We start from the raw sequence: 16,319 nt of genomic DNA, 5'->3' as shown, positions 1-16,319 counted from the left end.
ACTGACACAACACAACTCATGAGATAAGGGCAGAGAGAAAAAAAACATTTATTCTCACTTATCCAGGGTAAGTGACACTGGCCGCTGTCACAGTGCCAGTCCAGTGATAGTTTGAGACGCTTTTAGGAGCACACTCCTTGTTTTTCCACCAAGAAAAGACATTCTCTATCAGCCTTTGAAATTACACAGGGCTGAGGGCTACGTCCCAAAATAGGAGTTTCACAGCCTCGGGGGCTTTGAATGCAGTTCCCATACAGACACAGCTCTGAGAATTATCAGTCACATTACAAACATACCAGGCTATTCTTATGAGATGTGTGGGAAAAGCTCAGTGCATTATAAGTCCAAATCATCTCCTCTCTTTAACCGAGAAAGTCACGTGAAGACAAAAGCCATTAACTGTGTGTGGCATTCTTCTCCTGCTCTTTTTAAACACTGCCAATAATAAACAGGCTGCATAAACTAAGCCACGCTCTAGACACACAAGCAGAGGCTTGGGTTACACGTGGATCTAAACAACCACATCCACTTATTACAAACAAATGTCCTGATAGCAGCGACCACATCTTCACCCCAGGGTTCACATCCAGCACCATGACACCGCATTACCGCTCCACGAGAGGAGGAGGAGGAAGGAGGGGGGGCTCTGTTTGTTTGGTCAGAGACGGTCAGGGAGTGGGCTTTATTAAAGTCATTACCCCCGGGGCTGCGCAGGCTCAGCACACCTGCATGTAGTTTACCCACCTGTTTATTTACAGGCTCCTGCGTGAGGCTGACGCGGGGAAGAAGCGCGTAAGAGGCGCCGAAACTCGTGGCTGGAGGCTACGAAATTGATCAAATATGAGTTTTCCCTATTGGATATTTACCACCTAACACACTGCAAAACCCTTCTAAAAATGTGAGCTGTCTTTATTAATAATAAGTCATTGATCTGAAAGATAAAGTCTAGAAAAGCAGAAGCGATAGTGAGAGCTATCCATCACTGAAACAATGTCAAAGCGGTAACTTCAGGTACAAGTTACTCGCTACTACGGAGTAGAGAAAGGACAGTAAATCCGGAAATACGCTCATTACCTCTCAAAATTCACACTTTGGTCATCTTAGTTTAGTACCAGATTATATTACCGAGGCTTACCTTGAAGAAGCGTCCCAGCGCACACGGAAAACAGCAACAGGAAAGCAGCAGACTCCATCCTTGGAAAGTAGACTCAAGGTCCAGGGAAAACCTCTGGCGACAAATGGTGATTTGAAGTCGGAGTGAGGAGCTCAAATAGCCGACTGCCCGGAGATATGTCACTGTAGCGGTGCGAAGGCGGCGTGGAAAGTCCGAAAGGGAACCCCAAGTAGTGGTGTTGTCAGCGGTGGAGCGCAGGTGAAATAGAGAGAATGGAGCGGAGAGCGCGGAGATAGAGCGCAGGGGAGGAGGGAGGAGGAACCAGCACAAGCAGCAGCTCATTCCACGGGGCTTTTGGCCTGAAACAATGCCCTCTGCAGGCGCTGGGAGAAACGGAAACAACGTCCCAGTCACAGTTTGCGCGGGCGTCTGGAAACAAAATGACCACATGTCCGTCTTTTATTTGTCCTGAACAGCCAAACAATACTGGATTAGCAAAGGGAAAAACAACATACCTGGTTCACAAAAAAGTGCTGTTTCTCAGTCCAGCCCATACTACAGGAGGTAAGATAATGGACAGTTAGCATCTCCCCGCACTTCTTCACATCTATAAATGAAAACAACAGTGCAACATCAGAGCTTAATACCAACTTAAATCCAAGTAAAATATAATTGCAGATGTAAATAAAGGCAAAAATAAAAACAAAAGAACAGTTTAATTATAGGATTACAATAGATGGCAGATATGTTCCCGATACTGGATTTTCTACGGAATGTATACCTGGGGCAAGGTGAAGGTCACACGAAGAAGAAACAAAAACACAGAAGAAGAGGCTGGAGGACCAAGGCTGCGCCAGGTATGAGCGGAACAGTATTAACACAAAAGCACAATTTTGTGTAGTTATACTTATATAAATGAACCGGTTACACACGAGATTTAAAATATGTGTTATGTGTTAAATAAGGTGTTTTTGGATTTCACGGTTGTATTATTTTGGCACCTATTGCTGTGTCTATTCCAATCCAGTCTCTGCGTTAGGATTGGAAAAAAACAAAACAAAAAAAACAAACATGGAGTTATTGCAGTTAGCTATGAGTTTAAATTTCGAAAAATCCGTCCCTTCATGTCCTTCTTTATCTTCAATTTGAGGGAGTCATTCTATCAGCAAATAAATAGATTAATAATAATAATAATAATAATAATAATAATGATGATGATGATGATGATGATGATGATGATTTTATTTTATTTTTTATTTTTTTATCAAATAGATGACCTCACCCTAGAGCGCTACCGGTCACCCGGTACATCTACATGCGGAAGAGGAAGAAAGCTGTTAAATACATCAGATTACTCACCGGGGCTGTCACCAGAAACCACAGTAAGAGCAAACAAACACGTAATAACTCGTGAAGGCTAAACGAATTAATCACACAGTTAGCAATGTGGTTAAACAGGTGTAACCACGTGGTGCGTAATAGTAGGCTTGTTCTTCCATGTAAACCAGAATCCTTGGTACACAAACACGTTTAAAATATTTCCTCAGTAGATAATAACAGTTGCACGGTTTTTGTAGTTTGTGTCGGAACGGTAACAGCAAATTAGCAGAGTAATTACGCACCTGTTGTTCTTGTAATGTCTGGTCTTTTACGCACAAACGTGGCTGAATTCCTGGAAAAGCGTCTGTCAAAGATCGTTACGCGTCTATTTGTTGTTGGTGGTGTGCAGAGGACATGTCTCTGGTTTGGCTGAGGACCCAAAAAGACAAGGACAGTCTGAGGTTTTCCTGCCAACATCTTATTAACTTTTTATTGGTCTACCTGAGGACTGAGGAGGTTGCTGTTTCTGGAGGAAGTAGACTATGTGCAAAATATAGGCTAAATATAAGGTAAATGGTTAATTCAGTTCAGTTTAATTTATTTTTGTAAAGCCCAAATTCACAACAGAAGTCACCTTTTAGGGCTGAACATGAGAATTCATATAAGCAACTGAAAGTCAGAAAATCAACAATGAAATAGAAACAGACAAGCAAATGCATAACTGTCCCAGAACATCCACTGGCCTTAGACCCTCTTTCTCAGTAATGAAAAAATAAAATAAAAATTAAAAAACAGTGAGAAAAAGAGAAACCTTGAGGAGAACCACAGTGAAGGAGCGCTCCACTCCTATGGATTAAACCAGGATTAAACCAGGACTAAACCAGGACTAAACTAGAACTAAACCAAGGTTAAACCAGGACTAGACCCGGACTAGACCTGTTCTAGCCCAAGACTAGACCAGGACTAAACCAGGACTAAACCAGGGCTGAACCAGGACTAGACCAGGACTAAACCAGGGCTGAACCAGGACTAAACCAGGGCTGAACCAGGACTAAACCAGGACTAGCCCAAGACTAGACCAGGACTAAACCAGGACTAAACCAGGGTTGAACCAGGACTAGACCAGGACTAGACCAGGACTAAACCAGGACTAAACCAGGGCTGAACCAGGACTAAACCAAGACTTGACCAGGACTAAACCAGGACTAGACCAAGACTAGATCAGAACTAAACAAGGACTAAACCAGGACTAGACCAGGATTTGAACCAGAACTAAACCAGGACTAAACCAGGACTAAACCAGAACAGGCAGGCTGCAAATGTGTCCAGGACTAATGTGCATCCATTATATGCAGATAGTGTTCAAGTGTGTAGGACCAGCGCCCACTCAAATAAGGGACAGAGGGAGGCTTATCCACGGTAGGGTAGGGGTCATCATAGCCAGGTATTAGGTCAACCAGCCAGGTGAGGGAAGGGAAGGATCTGGGCCCACAGTACAGGACCAGGACATAGGAAAGGCCACATATTTACATTGTGCTTTTCCAACTTCAAGGCACCCAAAGCACTTTACATCAAGAAACCACTCACCCAGTCACACACACATTCTTTTGTCAACTTGGGACAGCACATATTAATGAACATTTTAAAATGTAAATATGTAAAGATTATATATAAAGATAATTTCCATCCTCAGTCCCTCAGGAGGTTGATGCACAACAGCACATTCACTATACATGCAACACATTCATTATACACACTATACATATAACACACTCTATACATAACCCCTCAACCCCTCATTCATGCAACAGTGTACACAGACACTGGAGACGAGGAGGGTTAAGTGTCTTCCCCAAGGACATAACAACAGCATTCATCTGTGGGATCAGACTGCCAACCTGTGGACAAACACTCTTCTCTCCTCTATAATGTTTCTATATTGTTGTATATAGTCCACAAAACAAGTTGGTATAAAAAGCATAGGAGTCCAGTGTAGCATCCCAAGTACAGCAGTAAGTTATGATTAGGCCTGTTATGATAACACATTTTGAAGTTTGATATATCGCTAAAGTAAATACAGACGATGAACGATAATACTGTAAGTAATTTATGCCACTGATACAAAACACCAAGAGCAGATTTAAACCACAAAAACTATTCTAAATCTACAAAATTGTTAAAAATCGTGAGCTGCAATAAATAAACAGCAGAATGAAACACTTTAGTACTGAGTTTGCATCTGTAATGAGGCATAGAAGTTATTAATTCAACCTTTTACAGCTCAAATCTTGTCATATTGGGAAAAATAACCAAAAATTTACCAGTAGAGCAAAGAAAAAGTACACATGATAAATCCTGACCCTCTTTTAACAATGGACCGTACCCTCATCCCCTACCACGTTTGCTTTTCCATTTTAAACATACCAGTAGTTAAAATGCAGTTAGCCCCTGTAGTGATTTATAAAAGCTAACATGGAATTCTCATTTTGAACAACATTTTAGTCAAGATTGGATGTGTTATGAAAGTGGTGCAAAAAAATATTTTTTTGGGAGAAGCTGTGGCAGTGATTTGACCACTCTAGGGGAGTGTAGTGCCCCCTCAAGCATCCTCCCATGCCCCCCCCCCCCGATGGTACAGCCTAAGTACCCTTCATTAACCTATCAAGCTCTGTAAATTGTTCACTATTTAAATGACTTTCTTCTTTCTTACTTGGAGGCTTATGCAGTTATCAAGAGGTTATTCTGCAGTGCGAAACTCATAGTTAGAGAACTTCGACCTAGAAGAAATTTTTGCAGCCTTCAAAGTAGCAGATGTTGGTGTCGGTACCGCCAGCCTTTTAATGCAGTACCGATCAATATTATCAAAAGGATTTATGAATTCAGAATTTACAGATACTGAAGAAGTAGTTCTGTTTGTATACTGGCTGTTTTCAGAAAATATCTTTCACGAATCCTTATGAAGCTTAGCTATGAGCAGAAAGCTAATAGGGTATACAGTAAAGTTAAATCAATCTCCAACACATTTCAATGCTGATCTTTCTCCTATCTCTGCAGACTACAGAGTGCCAGTCATGTTCACCTGATGTGTTTTTATATTTAAACAGGTTGGTGCTACAGAGCTGCTAATCACTCGCTCTCACTCAAGGACACTCTATCAGCGTGGCGCTCTGCAGGACACTTAACCTGAACTCATCCAGCTGCTGAAGGACAGCTCTACAGGAATCATGTAAGTAACGCAACAACATAAGCAAACATACCTCACATTTAAGTTTTTTGTGCGTATGTTTACTATTTTCTGCGTTTTTAGACACATACAGAAGACAAAAATAAAGCTTTTTGTAGCGTTCTAGTGTAAGGAAACACGGCAAATTTCTTCTGCTTGTTTATTCTCTGAACACAAGGGCTACTGTAGGCCGTAACCCACGACAAAACAAGAGCAAAACAACAGCAGTCTCAACTCACTAGAGCCAGTCTCCAAAAACAAACCAGTGACTGACCTTCACGTCAACTTGTCGGCATAGCAACCAAGTGTCACATAAAAAAGCAGTTACTTTAAAAACAACACATTAACAGTCGTAATATAAAGCAAGAAAGAAATTATGTAGTAGAAATGATGTAGTAAAGAAAATAAGTTAAATACCTCTACTAAATATGTTTTTATATTTTGTGTTCAAATCCTCAAAAGCCACCCTTAGCCACCCAAAATAGTTAGTAGAGTTGGTTAACTTTTTTCTTTACTACATAATTCCATATATCATGCCTCATATATGTGATGTCTTCCATATGTATCTAAAATGTGGAAAGTAGTAAAGATGAAAAAATATATAAATATATATAATATGTAAACGAAATCCAGTTTGTTGTCCTCTATCCTTATAATGTTTGCTCTGTTCCAGTCCATAATGTGGTTCTTGGGGACGAGGAGGCCTTTCTAAGACCAGATGAACCTCCATCTAAGCAGGGACCCCCAGACTTCCCTCACCCCAGACACTTCCTCAGGTTCCTCCAGTGATGAACCTCAGTGGGAAAAAAAAAACATTGAATGAGAGGGTGTGTCCAAACGTTTTGCTGGTAGTGTAGGTTTAATTTTGACACACATATTATGAATTACATATAAAACTTTCATGATTTTGGAAATAAATCTAATTGTGATTTTTTTAGAGAGAATAAAAGATGAGAGATTTATTCTTTTATATAAATAATTGCAGTCTTTGTGATTTGTTAATTGCTCCAACTCAAATTGCAGCTTCCATCTGACTGGGAAGTATAATATTCAGGACCATTACATATTATTAAGTAATAATGTTGTCACCTTTGACCTTTTTATTCTAAAGCACCCTCCAAAAACTAATCATTGTAATTAGCCATGAATCGCCCTGGATCCAATTTCATAAAAGAGTAATAACGCCAGTGGTCGTCTCTCTGTGCTGCTATACACAAGCACCACAGCAAACAAACACGCTGAATTAAAGATATACCATGAAGAGGTTTCTTGTGTTGTTGAAGCCAGGTGCGTTGGAGAGGACGGGCATAATGGTCATCAAAAACAAAAACAGAAAGATTTCCTAACTCTATCTTGCAAAAAGTAAGTTTTTTTATTTACAGTGGAGCAGCATCAGCCAAGTAGAGGGTCTACCACCTGCTCATCTCTATGGAGATTTTATTGCTTTGCTTAGAATGTCCCTCCGTATGGCTTTAACTTTATTTATCTCCCTGTTTTTCCAGTTATTTTTTGAAAACTCACACAATTGAATATAGTTTGATACATATAACTCCCTACTGTGGAACATTCCAGGCAAAGCAACAACATCTCCATAGAGATCAGCAAGAAATCGGACCCCCTACGGAAAAGTTCCATAGTGCGCCATTAATCCTAAAGCGGTGTTTTTACCAAGTTTGTCCAAATGAAGTCAAAATAAAGGTGAACTTTGAAAAGGGTACAGCTTGTGTCCAGGTCGCTCTGTGGGTAGCCTACAGCAGTGACTGTAAACAAGCCCCACTATCAAAGATGGATCTGAAACTGAGAGAAAAAATAGACCCAGAGACAAGGCAACAGTAGAGAGGAGCACTGACCTCAACTGAGACGTCACACAGTCAGGAAACCATATACAAGGCCAGTCAGGTAATCATTATCCTGGTATCCCAGCGAGGGCCTCTGCTGGACAGGTAGAGCATAACCGGTACTGCATGAAAACTGGACTGTGGTGGAAGAAGGACTCAATTTTGTTACATAAGTAAAAGTACAAATACCAGAGCAAAAAGAAAAAATTCAAATAAACATAAAAGTATCACATGAAAAAATCTACTTAAGTAAAAGTATTAAAGTACCATTTTTTACCAGTGTGTGTAAAGAGTACAAAGTAAAAGTTTAGATTTTTAGATTTTGAGATCTTATAAAGCTTCAAATGTAGTGAGTTTGATAAAGATTTGTGCTGAATTTTGTTCAACAGAAACAATAGCATTCATATTTTTTCTTGTTTTTATTTGTATATTTTTGTTTACTCAAACTAAACATGTTAGAAATAAACCCTCAGTGTTTTCAGCAGGTCTCAAACTATAATGACACATATTTTTACTTTTCAGTCCTGTTCAAAAGTGTAGTAGAGTAGAAAGGACAGATACCTGCTCTCAAATGTAGTGAAGTAAAGGTAAAAATATCCACTTTCAAATGTACTAAAGTAAAGTACAGATAGCTAAAATTTGTTCTGTTCCCCCACTGAAAACGACACAGGAAGAAGCATTACCAAACCGTTCCACCAGACAGAAATTTGAATGATAGCAAAGCCTTTAATGACGCCAGACTTTATCAGTGTCCAGATCACAGATAAGAACCGAAATAAATGAAAATGAACTGAAAGAGAGGGAGGGAGGGAAAGAGAGAGAGAGAAAGACAGAGCAGGTGCCAGGGATGGTGGAGCGGAAAAAACAAATCTGATAAATCCAGACCTGGCAACAAAACAAATGAGATTCACTTCAACTTTCATTGAATGTTCAGCTTGACAAATAATGTTGGAAAAGACAGAGGCTCAAACAAGGACCAGTGTTCAGTGAATGAGACTGTGTCATTCTTGAGTTGGGACCACAGTACGTACTGTACATATAAATGGACATAGCTAATCCGCTAGCCACCGCTAATAGGAAGTGAGTATAGGCACGCTACAAGTTCCATTGACTCTGGCTCCAATTCACTTTACATTGAAAAACTGTCACCCCTCTCTCTTTAACTGCTCGTGTTGTTCGTATTAACCTGCTGCACATTACCTTCAACAGCCTCGCTCCGGACTGGCTCTTTGGTTGCTGTGATACTCGTGGTCGTATTTCCAAATATGGAACTCACCTCCAACTTGGCCCCTATAACTGCTCGACCTTCATTTGACTGGAGCTGAATGGTATGGGTGACGTCACACTCCACTTAGTCCACTTCTTTATTCAGTCTATGGTTGGGACAAAACAGGTCCTCTCAAAAACACTGTAGTCTGATGTTTAGCTCGACGGTGAACTTCCTCCCCTGGTTCTGGATGTACTTTTACCATTCATTTTCCATTTTACCCACGGCTAATCAGATACACTACCAGTCAAAAATGTTATCATATCAGAAGTTTTAATTCTGATATTCGTGATTTTACTTTGCATTTGACCCCTCTGTGGTGCCAGGGTCTTGGTCTACAACACCGCCCACTTCCAAGTCCCCTCTGGTTCAGGAAGTACATTTTTAAATCATTTTTCTCATACTTAGAGTTTAAGGGTACTGCGGAGGCTAACCAGGTACGTGCTAACTAGTATCCATAATGGGGTTGTTTTAAGCCCAGAAAGCACATTTAAAGCACAAAATTTGGTGAAATGTTTTGTAGCCTACAGGTTTATAACATTTCAGAGACAAATTTTAAATATGAGATAAAAAAAATATAGTTTTTGTGGTTATACGTTAGCATATACACTACCAGTCAAAACTTTGGGCTCACCCTTTTATTCGATGTTTTTTTTATTTATTTATTTTTATTTCTACATTTTATATACATATAGAAGACATCAGATATATGAATTAAGATATATGGAATTGTTTAGTAAAGAAAAAAAATTGAAATAACTCAAAGGATAGCTACTTTGAGGATTTTCCGTTTTAAACATGCTTTTTGGGTTTAAAACAGCCACATTATGGATATTAGCTACCACACTGGTTAGTCTCTGCAATGCCCTTAAACTCAATATTTAAATTTTTTGAAAAGTCAATGGGAAAAAATGAATAGACCAGACTGTAGTGCTTCAGAGGGGTCAAATGCAAAGTAAAACCACGAATATCAGAATCAGAACTCCTGGAGAGAACACCTGAGGACCAACAGAGAGGAGAGAAAGGTGAAAGGGCCAAAGCAGATGAGATACAGGGGTTGAGGAAGGAGAGAGAGTGGACGGGCCTCTCCTGTAGTTAGTTTGGGGGTTGAATGTGAGGTATGTGGATTCGATTTCAACACTAAGGAATAGACCTGATACTCGATACTGATTACAATATCACAGTAATAATAAAAACACTTTTTTTTGTAGACAATAGAATGTGATTTTCAGCATTAAATAGTGGTACTTTCTTTTATATTCCCATGTGACCTTATATCTGTGTAATCCCTCAGTTGTCCAGGTAGGTTCCATAGTGGTCCATGGGTGTATACTAGTCTATGTGTCTTATACTTGTTCTGATACAGCTCAAGATCATTCTAAAACTATTCAGGAAAGGTTCATTTCTGTCCTGTGAATGGGACATTTTAGTACCGATACCTGCTCAAATGAGTATCTATTTTCAATACTAGTTTTAGGGGGAGTTCACATGTTCTCCTCGTGTCTGGGTGAACCGGGCACTCTGGTTTCCCCCATCAACCCAAAACATCAAATCTTTTAGCTAAGGTAGTCCAGACCAAGCCTTGCAACAAGATGAGGGAAATGGGTCCTCGTGCGCTGGACTGAGGATTTAAGGATGGGTCAAATGCAGAGGACATTGTTTTTTTTATATACATATTTGACCAGGTAAGTGAGAACACCTTCTGGAGCTGGACAAGAGGCAGCAACATTTGCAGATTAAAGATATAAAGGTGTTAAAATCATTTGCAGTGATCCTGTAAAATGCTCTGGGTTGAGTTTTTAAAAGTCAACAAAGGTAAAAAACAAGCTAAGTTTTAAAGTCTGCTGTAGATGGTTTCAGCTGCAGAGACCTGACTTGAGGAGCCGATACTTTTGACAAACCTGTAAAACATTGATTTCCATCTGGATTCGAAGTTCTTCATTGTTTCTTTTCTGTTGTTTTCAAATATATGAAGTTATTAAGAAACTTGCTTATTGTTTGCTTTAGACCCCCCCGGTGCTTTCTGGCCCCTTTGTAAGGCGCTCTGCTGTATACTGTTTAAACTGTGCACAATATAAACTAATGAAGGAGTTGAGTGATGATTTTTACTTTAAATGAAAACCCCAAGCAGAGAGCTTTAATTAAAAGTCTGCAGTCCGCATTCACTACACTACAGGGTATCAGCACTGTATTAATATATCTATGTGTAATGAATGGACTAAATTACACCAGTGCTTATTCACAAGGTAAGGACCAAGTCATGTACAAGAGGGAAAGATCAGAGTGCCTCCTACTGGTGCGTATGAGGAATTACCCAAGCAAATGGAACATACAGACTAAACCTGTAACGATAATGACTAAATCGATTCAGTAAATGAGAGATCGGGTGTAAGTAAGAATAAGAACTGAGGTGTAGAGGGTTAGATGAATCATTTTTATGGCTCACTATAGATTATAACTAGTGAGTATATAAACTTTGGTTCGCACTTGCAGTTGGCTTCCATACATAAATTACAAGTTATACAAACAATATGCAGATATAAAGCCATAGATCATAAGAAGTATAGTACTGATCTAAAGTGAAAGAGAGGCTAAGACAAAAAAAAAAACATTACAGAAGCCAATATAGAGAGTCACACATAAACAATTAAAGGGGGTATTATGCAAGATCAACTTTTTGAAGCTTTCTCCCATGGTATAACATTCTTCCCTCATTAGGTTTTAGATGTCATCCATGCATGTTTGTATAATCTAGCAATCTCTCCCAGGCCCTATTCAAACCCTCCTTACGGTTAGCTGTAAGATTCCGTGCAATGCTCCGCCCACAAGCCCACGTCACCCACGCTCCTACACGACAATTCTCCATAACTATACAAAAGCATGATACTAAACAATATGCTACAACTTCACAAACCCAATGTGATGTGCAGTAGTTTCATTAGTGGGATGCACGCTGATTGTGTAGTGATAGCGCTCTGAAGGGGGAGTAACTTAGTGCAGAGAGCAAAGGGAAGGGAGCATTAAAAGCAAAACAGAAACTTATAAAACATGTTAATACGTTGTTTTGGGTGAATATAGAATTTTCAAAACAAAAGGAAACATGGTGATCTAAATATGCTATGTGTTACAGTTAATACACCACAGAAGTAAAATACCCCCTCTTTAATACCCCATAGAAGTAAAATACCCCCTCTTTAATACCCCATAGAAGTAAAATACCCCCTCTTTAATACCCCATAGAAGTAAAATACCCACTCTATAACACCCCATAGAAGTGTAGTACAAACTGCAGTTTACAGTTTATTTAGCTAACAAATTGCTGAATAAACTGTAAACAGCAGAGGAAATGGCTTTGAATATAATATTGACAGCCCCATCAGTTTGAGTAGAGTTTGTTGTTCTTGGGCAGTGTGTGTGTTTGTGTGTGTGAGGGGGTGTGCATGCATGTGTGTATGCATGTATGTTTGTGTGAGTGTGTGTATGTGCGTGTGTTAAAGCATGTGCATGTGTGTGTGTTTGTGAGTGTTTGTGTGTAGGGGTGTGTGTGCAGGGGTGTGTGTGTTTGTGCAGGGGTGTATGCATGTGTGTTTGTGTGAGTATGTGTATGTGCGTGTGTTAAAGCGTGTGCATGTGCGTGTGCATGTGTGTGTGTTTGTGAGTGTTTGTGTGTATGTGTGTGTTTGTGCATGAGAGAGTGTCCAGTGCTCCTCATTCACTTTGAAGCCCAACTGCTGCCCACAGAGCAGGTTCAAAGGCAGAATGGATCTCTTCTCGTCATAACATAACAACCATCCAGCATTTCTGTTTTTCACTCTCTGTCTCTCTTTCTGTCTTGCCCCTCATCCCTCATTATCCCTCCTCTATCACTCCCTTTCCTCTTCCGCCCTCTGTCTCCCCCCTTCACTCTCTCTGCTTTCCCTGTTTCTCCCTTTTGCCCTTCACTCTTTCCTTTCACCCTCTTTCTCTTCCATTTTCCCCTCTCTCTCTCCCCTTTGCCCCATTCTTGCCCTTTTGCCCCTTTGCCTTTGCCTCCCTTTCTCTTTCCTTCCTCTCCTTTACCCCTCACTCTCTCTCTCTCGCTCATTTCCCCCTCCTTCTCTCTCTCACTCTCTCCTTTTCCTCTTCTCTCTCTTCTTCTTGCAGTACCCGAGCTCCGTGCTGATGGAGGTTCCCTTTGAATTCTCTGAGCCTTTTTGAGCCAGAGCCAAAAAATGAAATTCCACCTCATTATTCTCCAGTCAAACAAAAGCTTGTGGTGTGGATGAGAGTAAACTGAAAACAACACGAACAAGAGCGAGGGCGATCTGGAGAGCCGCGAGGGGCGAGCCGCTCTGCACACGCATACGCACCATCTCAGTGCCTTTAGTAGATGTAGAGGACTGTATACCTGCACTCACACTGACCCACACGTCTGACTCATAGAATGCTCTTGATTAGGTATAAATCGATCCAAAATCATCCAGTGAAAACATTGCCAAGGATCTCAAATTTACAACAAAGTACTTTATAAATGTTTTTCAGTTTTACCATTTTAAGGTATATTATGCAAAAAAAAATAGATTTTTTTTATTTTTGGTTATTGTGACAAAGTGGGCCTTTGTCCCTTTTAATAGTACTATGATTTGGTTTTGCACATGTTTGTTCATTTTCAATAACTTCAATACTCAACAAAATAGAACTATCCCAGGTTTGTTTTGTTTTGTTGTAATCAGTTAAATCACCACACATTTGTTAGTTAAATATATTTTATTTAGTTAAACGTCTATTCAGTGTAATCCAACAATCATCTTACCTGCATCTCCACATGGTCCAGACAAAGAGGCGGCGTGCCCTATGTCGGCCATTTTATAGGCTTGAGTGGGGTCGTGGGCCGGACCATGTGGAGGGGGAAAAAACTGATTTAAGTTTGTTTATTTCTTTGTGTTAATGTCTTGTGTATTTTTGTTTCATGAACTAAGTGTTTATAGTTTGTTTAGTTAAACACTGTTACTTGTTGGGACTTGGGCCTGAGAGATGTTTTTATGCAATATAGGCTTATGTCACTCCCACCGCCCCCTGGACAAGAGATGGAGTAGACCGGGGTGGGGCTTCCGGTACAGGGAAGTATTTTAGTCTGGGCAATTAGACAGATGAGGAACACCAGTGTAGCCAGGGTACACGTGGCTTTTGTTTCAGTTGCTTAAGTTTGGTTGCTTAGTTTTTCGTTGAGCACCATTAATTTTTGTAAATATGTATTATTTTTTTGTGTTCACGGTGTACCACTGCACGGGTAATAAATTGTGTCTAATGGGACTTCTTTTGAGTCTGCCTCCTATTTTGATCACTCGGGCCAGCTTCCCCACAGTTATGAAAAACTTACTGTCAGCCGGCTTGTATTTCCACAAACCTGACTCTTATTTGAGCTTGTTTGGAGAGCCTCCTCACAGTTACCATGGAAATGTTTTTCCTTTTGTTATAATTCCACAGTATACCATATCTCTTGTCTACTAACTTTCTCCTAATGAACAACTCCTTTGATGTTTTCCAGTCAGGTTTTAGACCCCACCACAGCACTGAGACTGCTCTTATCAAGGTGACAAATGACATCCGCCTGAACACTGATGCAGGAAAAGTCTCAATCTTGATCCTGTTAGATCTGAGTGCTGCCTTTGACACTGTGGATCATGGGATCCTCTTAAAGAGACTAGAGGACTGAGTGGGCGTCTCTGGTACGGCACTAAATTGGTTCAAGTCTTCTCTAGTACTTTGTTGAAATTGGAAATGTATCTCAGATAAAATGGCCCTGACCTGTGGGGTGCCCCAGGGTCAATCCTGGGACCCCTGTCGTTCAATCTCTACATGCTGCCGTTAATACGCAGCAATAATGTGTCTTACCACAACTATGCAGATGAAACTCAGATCTCACTGGCAGCAGATCAGTGTGTGGATGTGAAACAACTTTCTCTAGCTAAAACTACGACTGAAGTCATAGTCTTTGGCCCACAGAAACAAAGTGTCAGCAGTCACCTAGTCTCTCTCTTTAAAACCTTAAAATCAGGCTAGAAATCTAGAGGCAATAATGACTTAGAGAGACTTATCCATGCATTTGTCTCCAGTAGGTTAGACTACTGTAACGTCCTGCTCACTGGCCTCTACAAACGAGCCTTAACACAGCTGCAGTACATCCAGAACGCTGCTGCTCGAGTCCTGATTAGAACCAGGAAATATGAGCACATAAGTCCTGTGCTCAGGTCTCTGCACTGTCTTCTGTGACTTTAAAGCAGCTCTGCTTGTGTATAAGTCTCTCCATGGCCTAACACCAAAGTAGTCTCATGTCCATTTTAGGTTGAAGTGGTTGAATAGATTTTTTTCATGTAATAAGTAGCCCATGTCACCATAACAGATTTTGATGTGCAGTTTATTGATGAAGAAAATACAGACGATAAACAATAATACTGAAACCCAAGAGCAGATTCAAACTACATAAACTATTCTAAATGTACAATATTGTTCAAAAATCATGAGCTGTAAAATGTCCCAGTAAAGCAGAAAATGAAAACACAATAAATATTGACCCCAAAACAATATTGTTTCATCTTTCATATGCTGAACGATAAGTTGATATAGTCATTATTGTGACAGGCCTAGTGATAAGGTAAAAATGCCCTGTACAGATTATAAAAGAATTGACTCTCTTTTAGTCCTGGTTTAGTCCCGGCCTCCTGCTGGTGCCAGAGTCAGGACTAAACCATTTGCTTGTTTTCTGTTGATTCATTTGCTTGTCTCTTTCTCTTTCATTGTTGATTTTCTAACTTTCCGTTGGTTAAATCATTTCTCATGTTCAGCCCTAAGAGAGAACTGCTGTTGTGATTTGGGCTTTACAAAAATAAATTGAGTTGAATTGAACTAAACCAGGACTAAACATGGGGAATCAGCGTTTCAGTTTTATGCAACTAAAATCTGGAACAGTCTTCATGAAAATGTGACACAGGCCTCTACTTTGACAATGTTTAAATCCAGGCTCCAAATAGTTTTGTTTAGCTTTAGATATGACTGAAAAGGTTTTATTGTACACTCTTCTTTTTTAATGTTCATTTTGTGATCATTATTCAGGTTTTCATTGTGTTTATTGTGATTTTTCTTTCTTATTCTGTAACTTTGTATATACATTTTGCTATACTAATAATTTTGCCTCACCTTCCCTATCTCCATGGAGAATTTTTGGAAACATTTCTAACTTCCTATTTCCATGGGATTACACTCCAGAAAGCTACACACTGTACCTCAGAAATCATTTCAAGTGCCCCCTGCTCGCATTCTCACGAGGGTCCTTGTGCTGTGAGGTGGAACACACTAGAGCATTTACACAGGCTGATCTATATATCCAAGACAACATCCGCCGTGCCCAGAGCTTTAACAGAGTCCTCCATCTTAAAGCACACAGTCCCGCACGCTCTTACACGTGAATATACTTGAATTCAAACGCTATCTATTCTGTCCAAATGGTGCTCCCGATCACTCCAGTCCATTCAAATCTGTAGTTGAAAGGAGGCAGGAGTACAGCGAGAGCAAGCCGTA

General features: G+C 40.1%; 1 protein-coding gene and 1 long non-coding RNA gene across 4 annotated transcripts in view; one reads left to right on the top strand and one right to left on the bottom strand.

Annotated features, from left to right (window-relative positions):
• alcama (activated leukocyte cell adhesion molecule a) overlaps window positions 1-1,405 on the bottom strand; it is a 224,932-nt gene extending 223,527 nt beyond the window's left edge. For all 3 annotated transcript variants that reach the window (XM_033978783.2, XM_033978785.2, XM_055226871.1), the window contains exon 1: window positions 1,136-1,405. In XM_033978783.2, coding sequence (XP_033834674.1) covers window positions 1,136-1,193 — 58 coding nt within the window. In that variant the 5' untranslated portion in view covers window positions 1,194-1,405. The remainder of the gene's footprint in view (window positions 1-1,135) is intronic.
• A 1,012-nt stretch (window positions 1,406-2,417) lies between these two features.
• On the top strand, window positions 2,418-5,757 carry LOC129456811 (uncharacterized). The gene is made up of 3 exons (XR_008648954.1): window positions 2,418-2,496; window positions 5,539-5,660; window positions 5,742-5,757. It is a non-coding gene; the product is annotated as an uncharacterized LOC129456811 (long non-coding RNA).
• The last annotated feature ends 10,562 nt before the right edge of the window (window positions 5,758-16,319 follow it).

The sequence above is a fragment of the Periophthalmus magnuspinnatus genome, chromosome 14 (assembly GCF_009829125.3).
Source record: "Periophthalmus magnuspinnatus isolate fPerMag1 chromosome 14, fPerMag1.2.pri, whole genome shotgun sequence".
Lineage (NCBI taxonomy): Eukaryota > Metazoa > Chordata > Actinopteri > Gobiiformes > Gobiidae > Periophthalmus > Periophthalmus magnuspinnatus.
The sequence above is the reverse complement of the archived record's forward strand: the minus strand, read 5'-3'. Positions and strand labels throughout refer to the sequence as shown.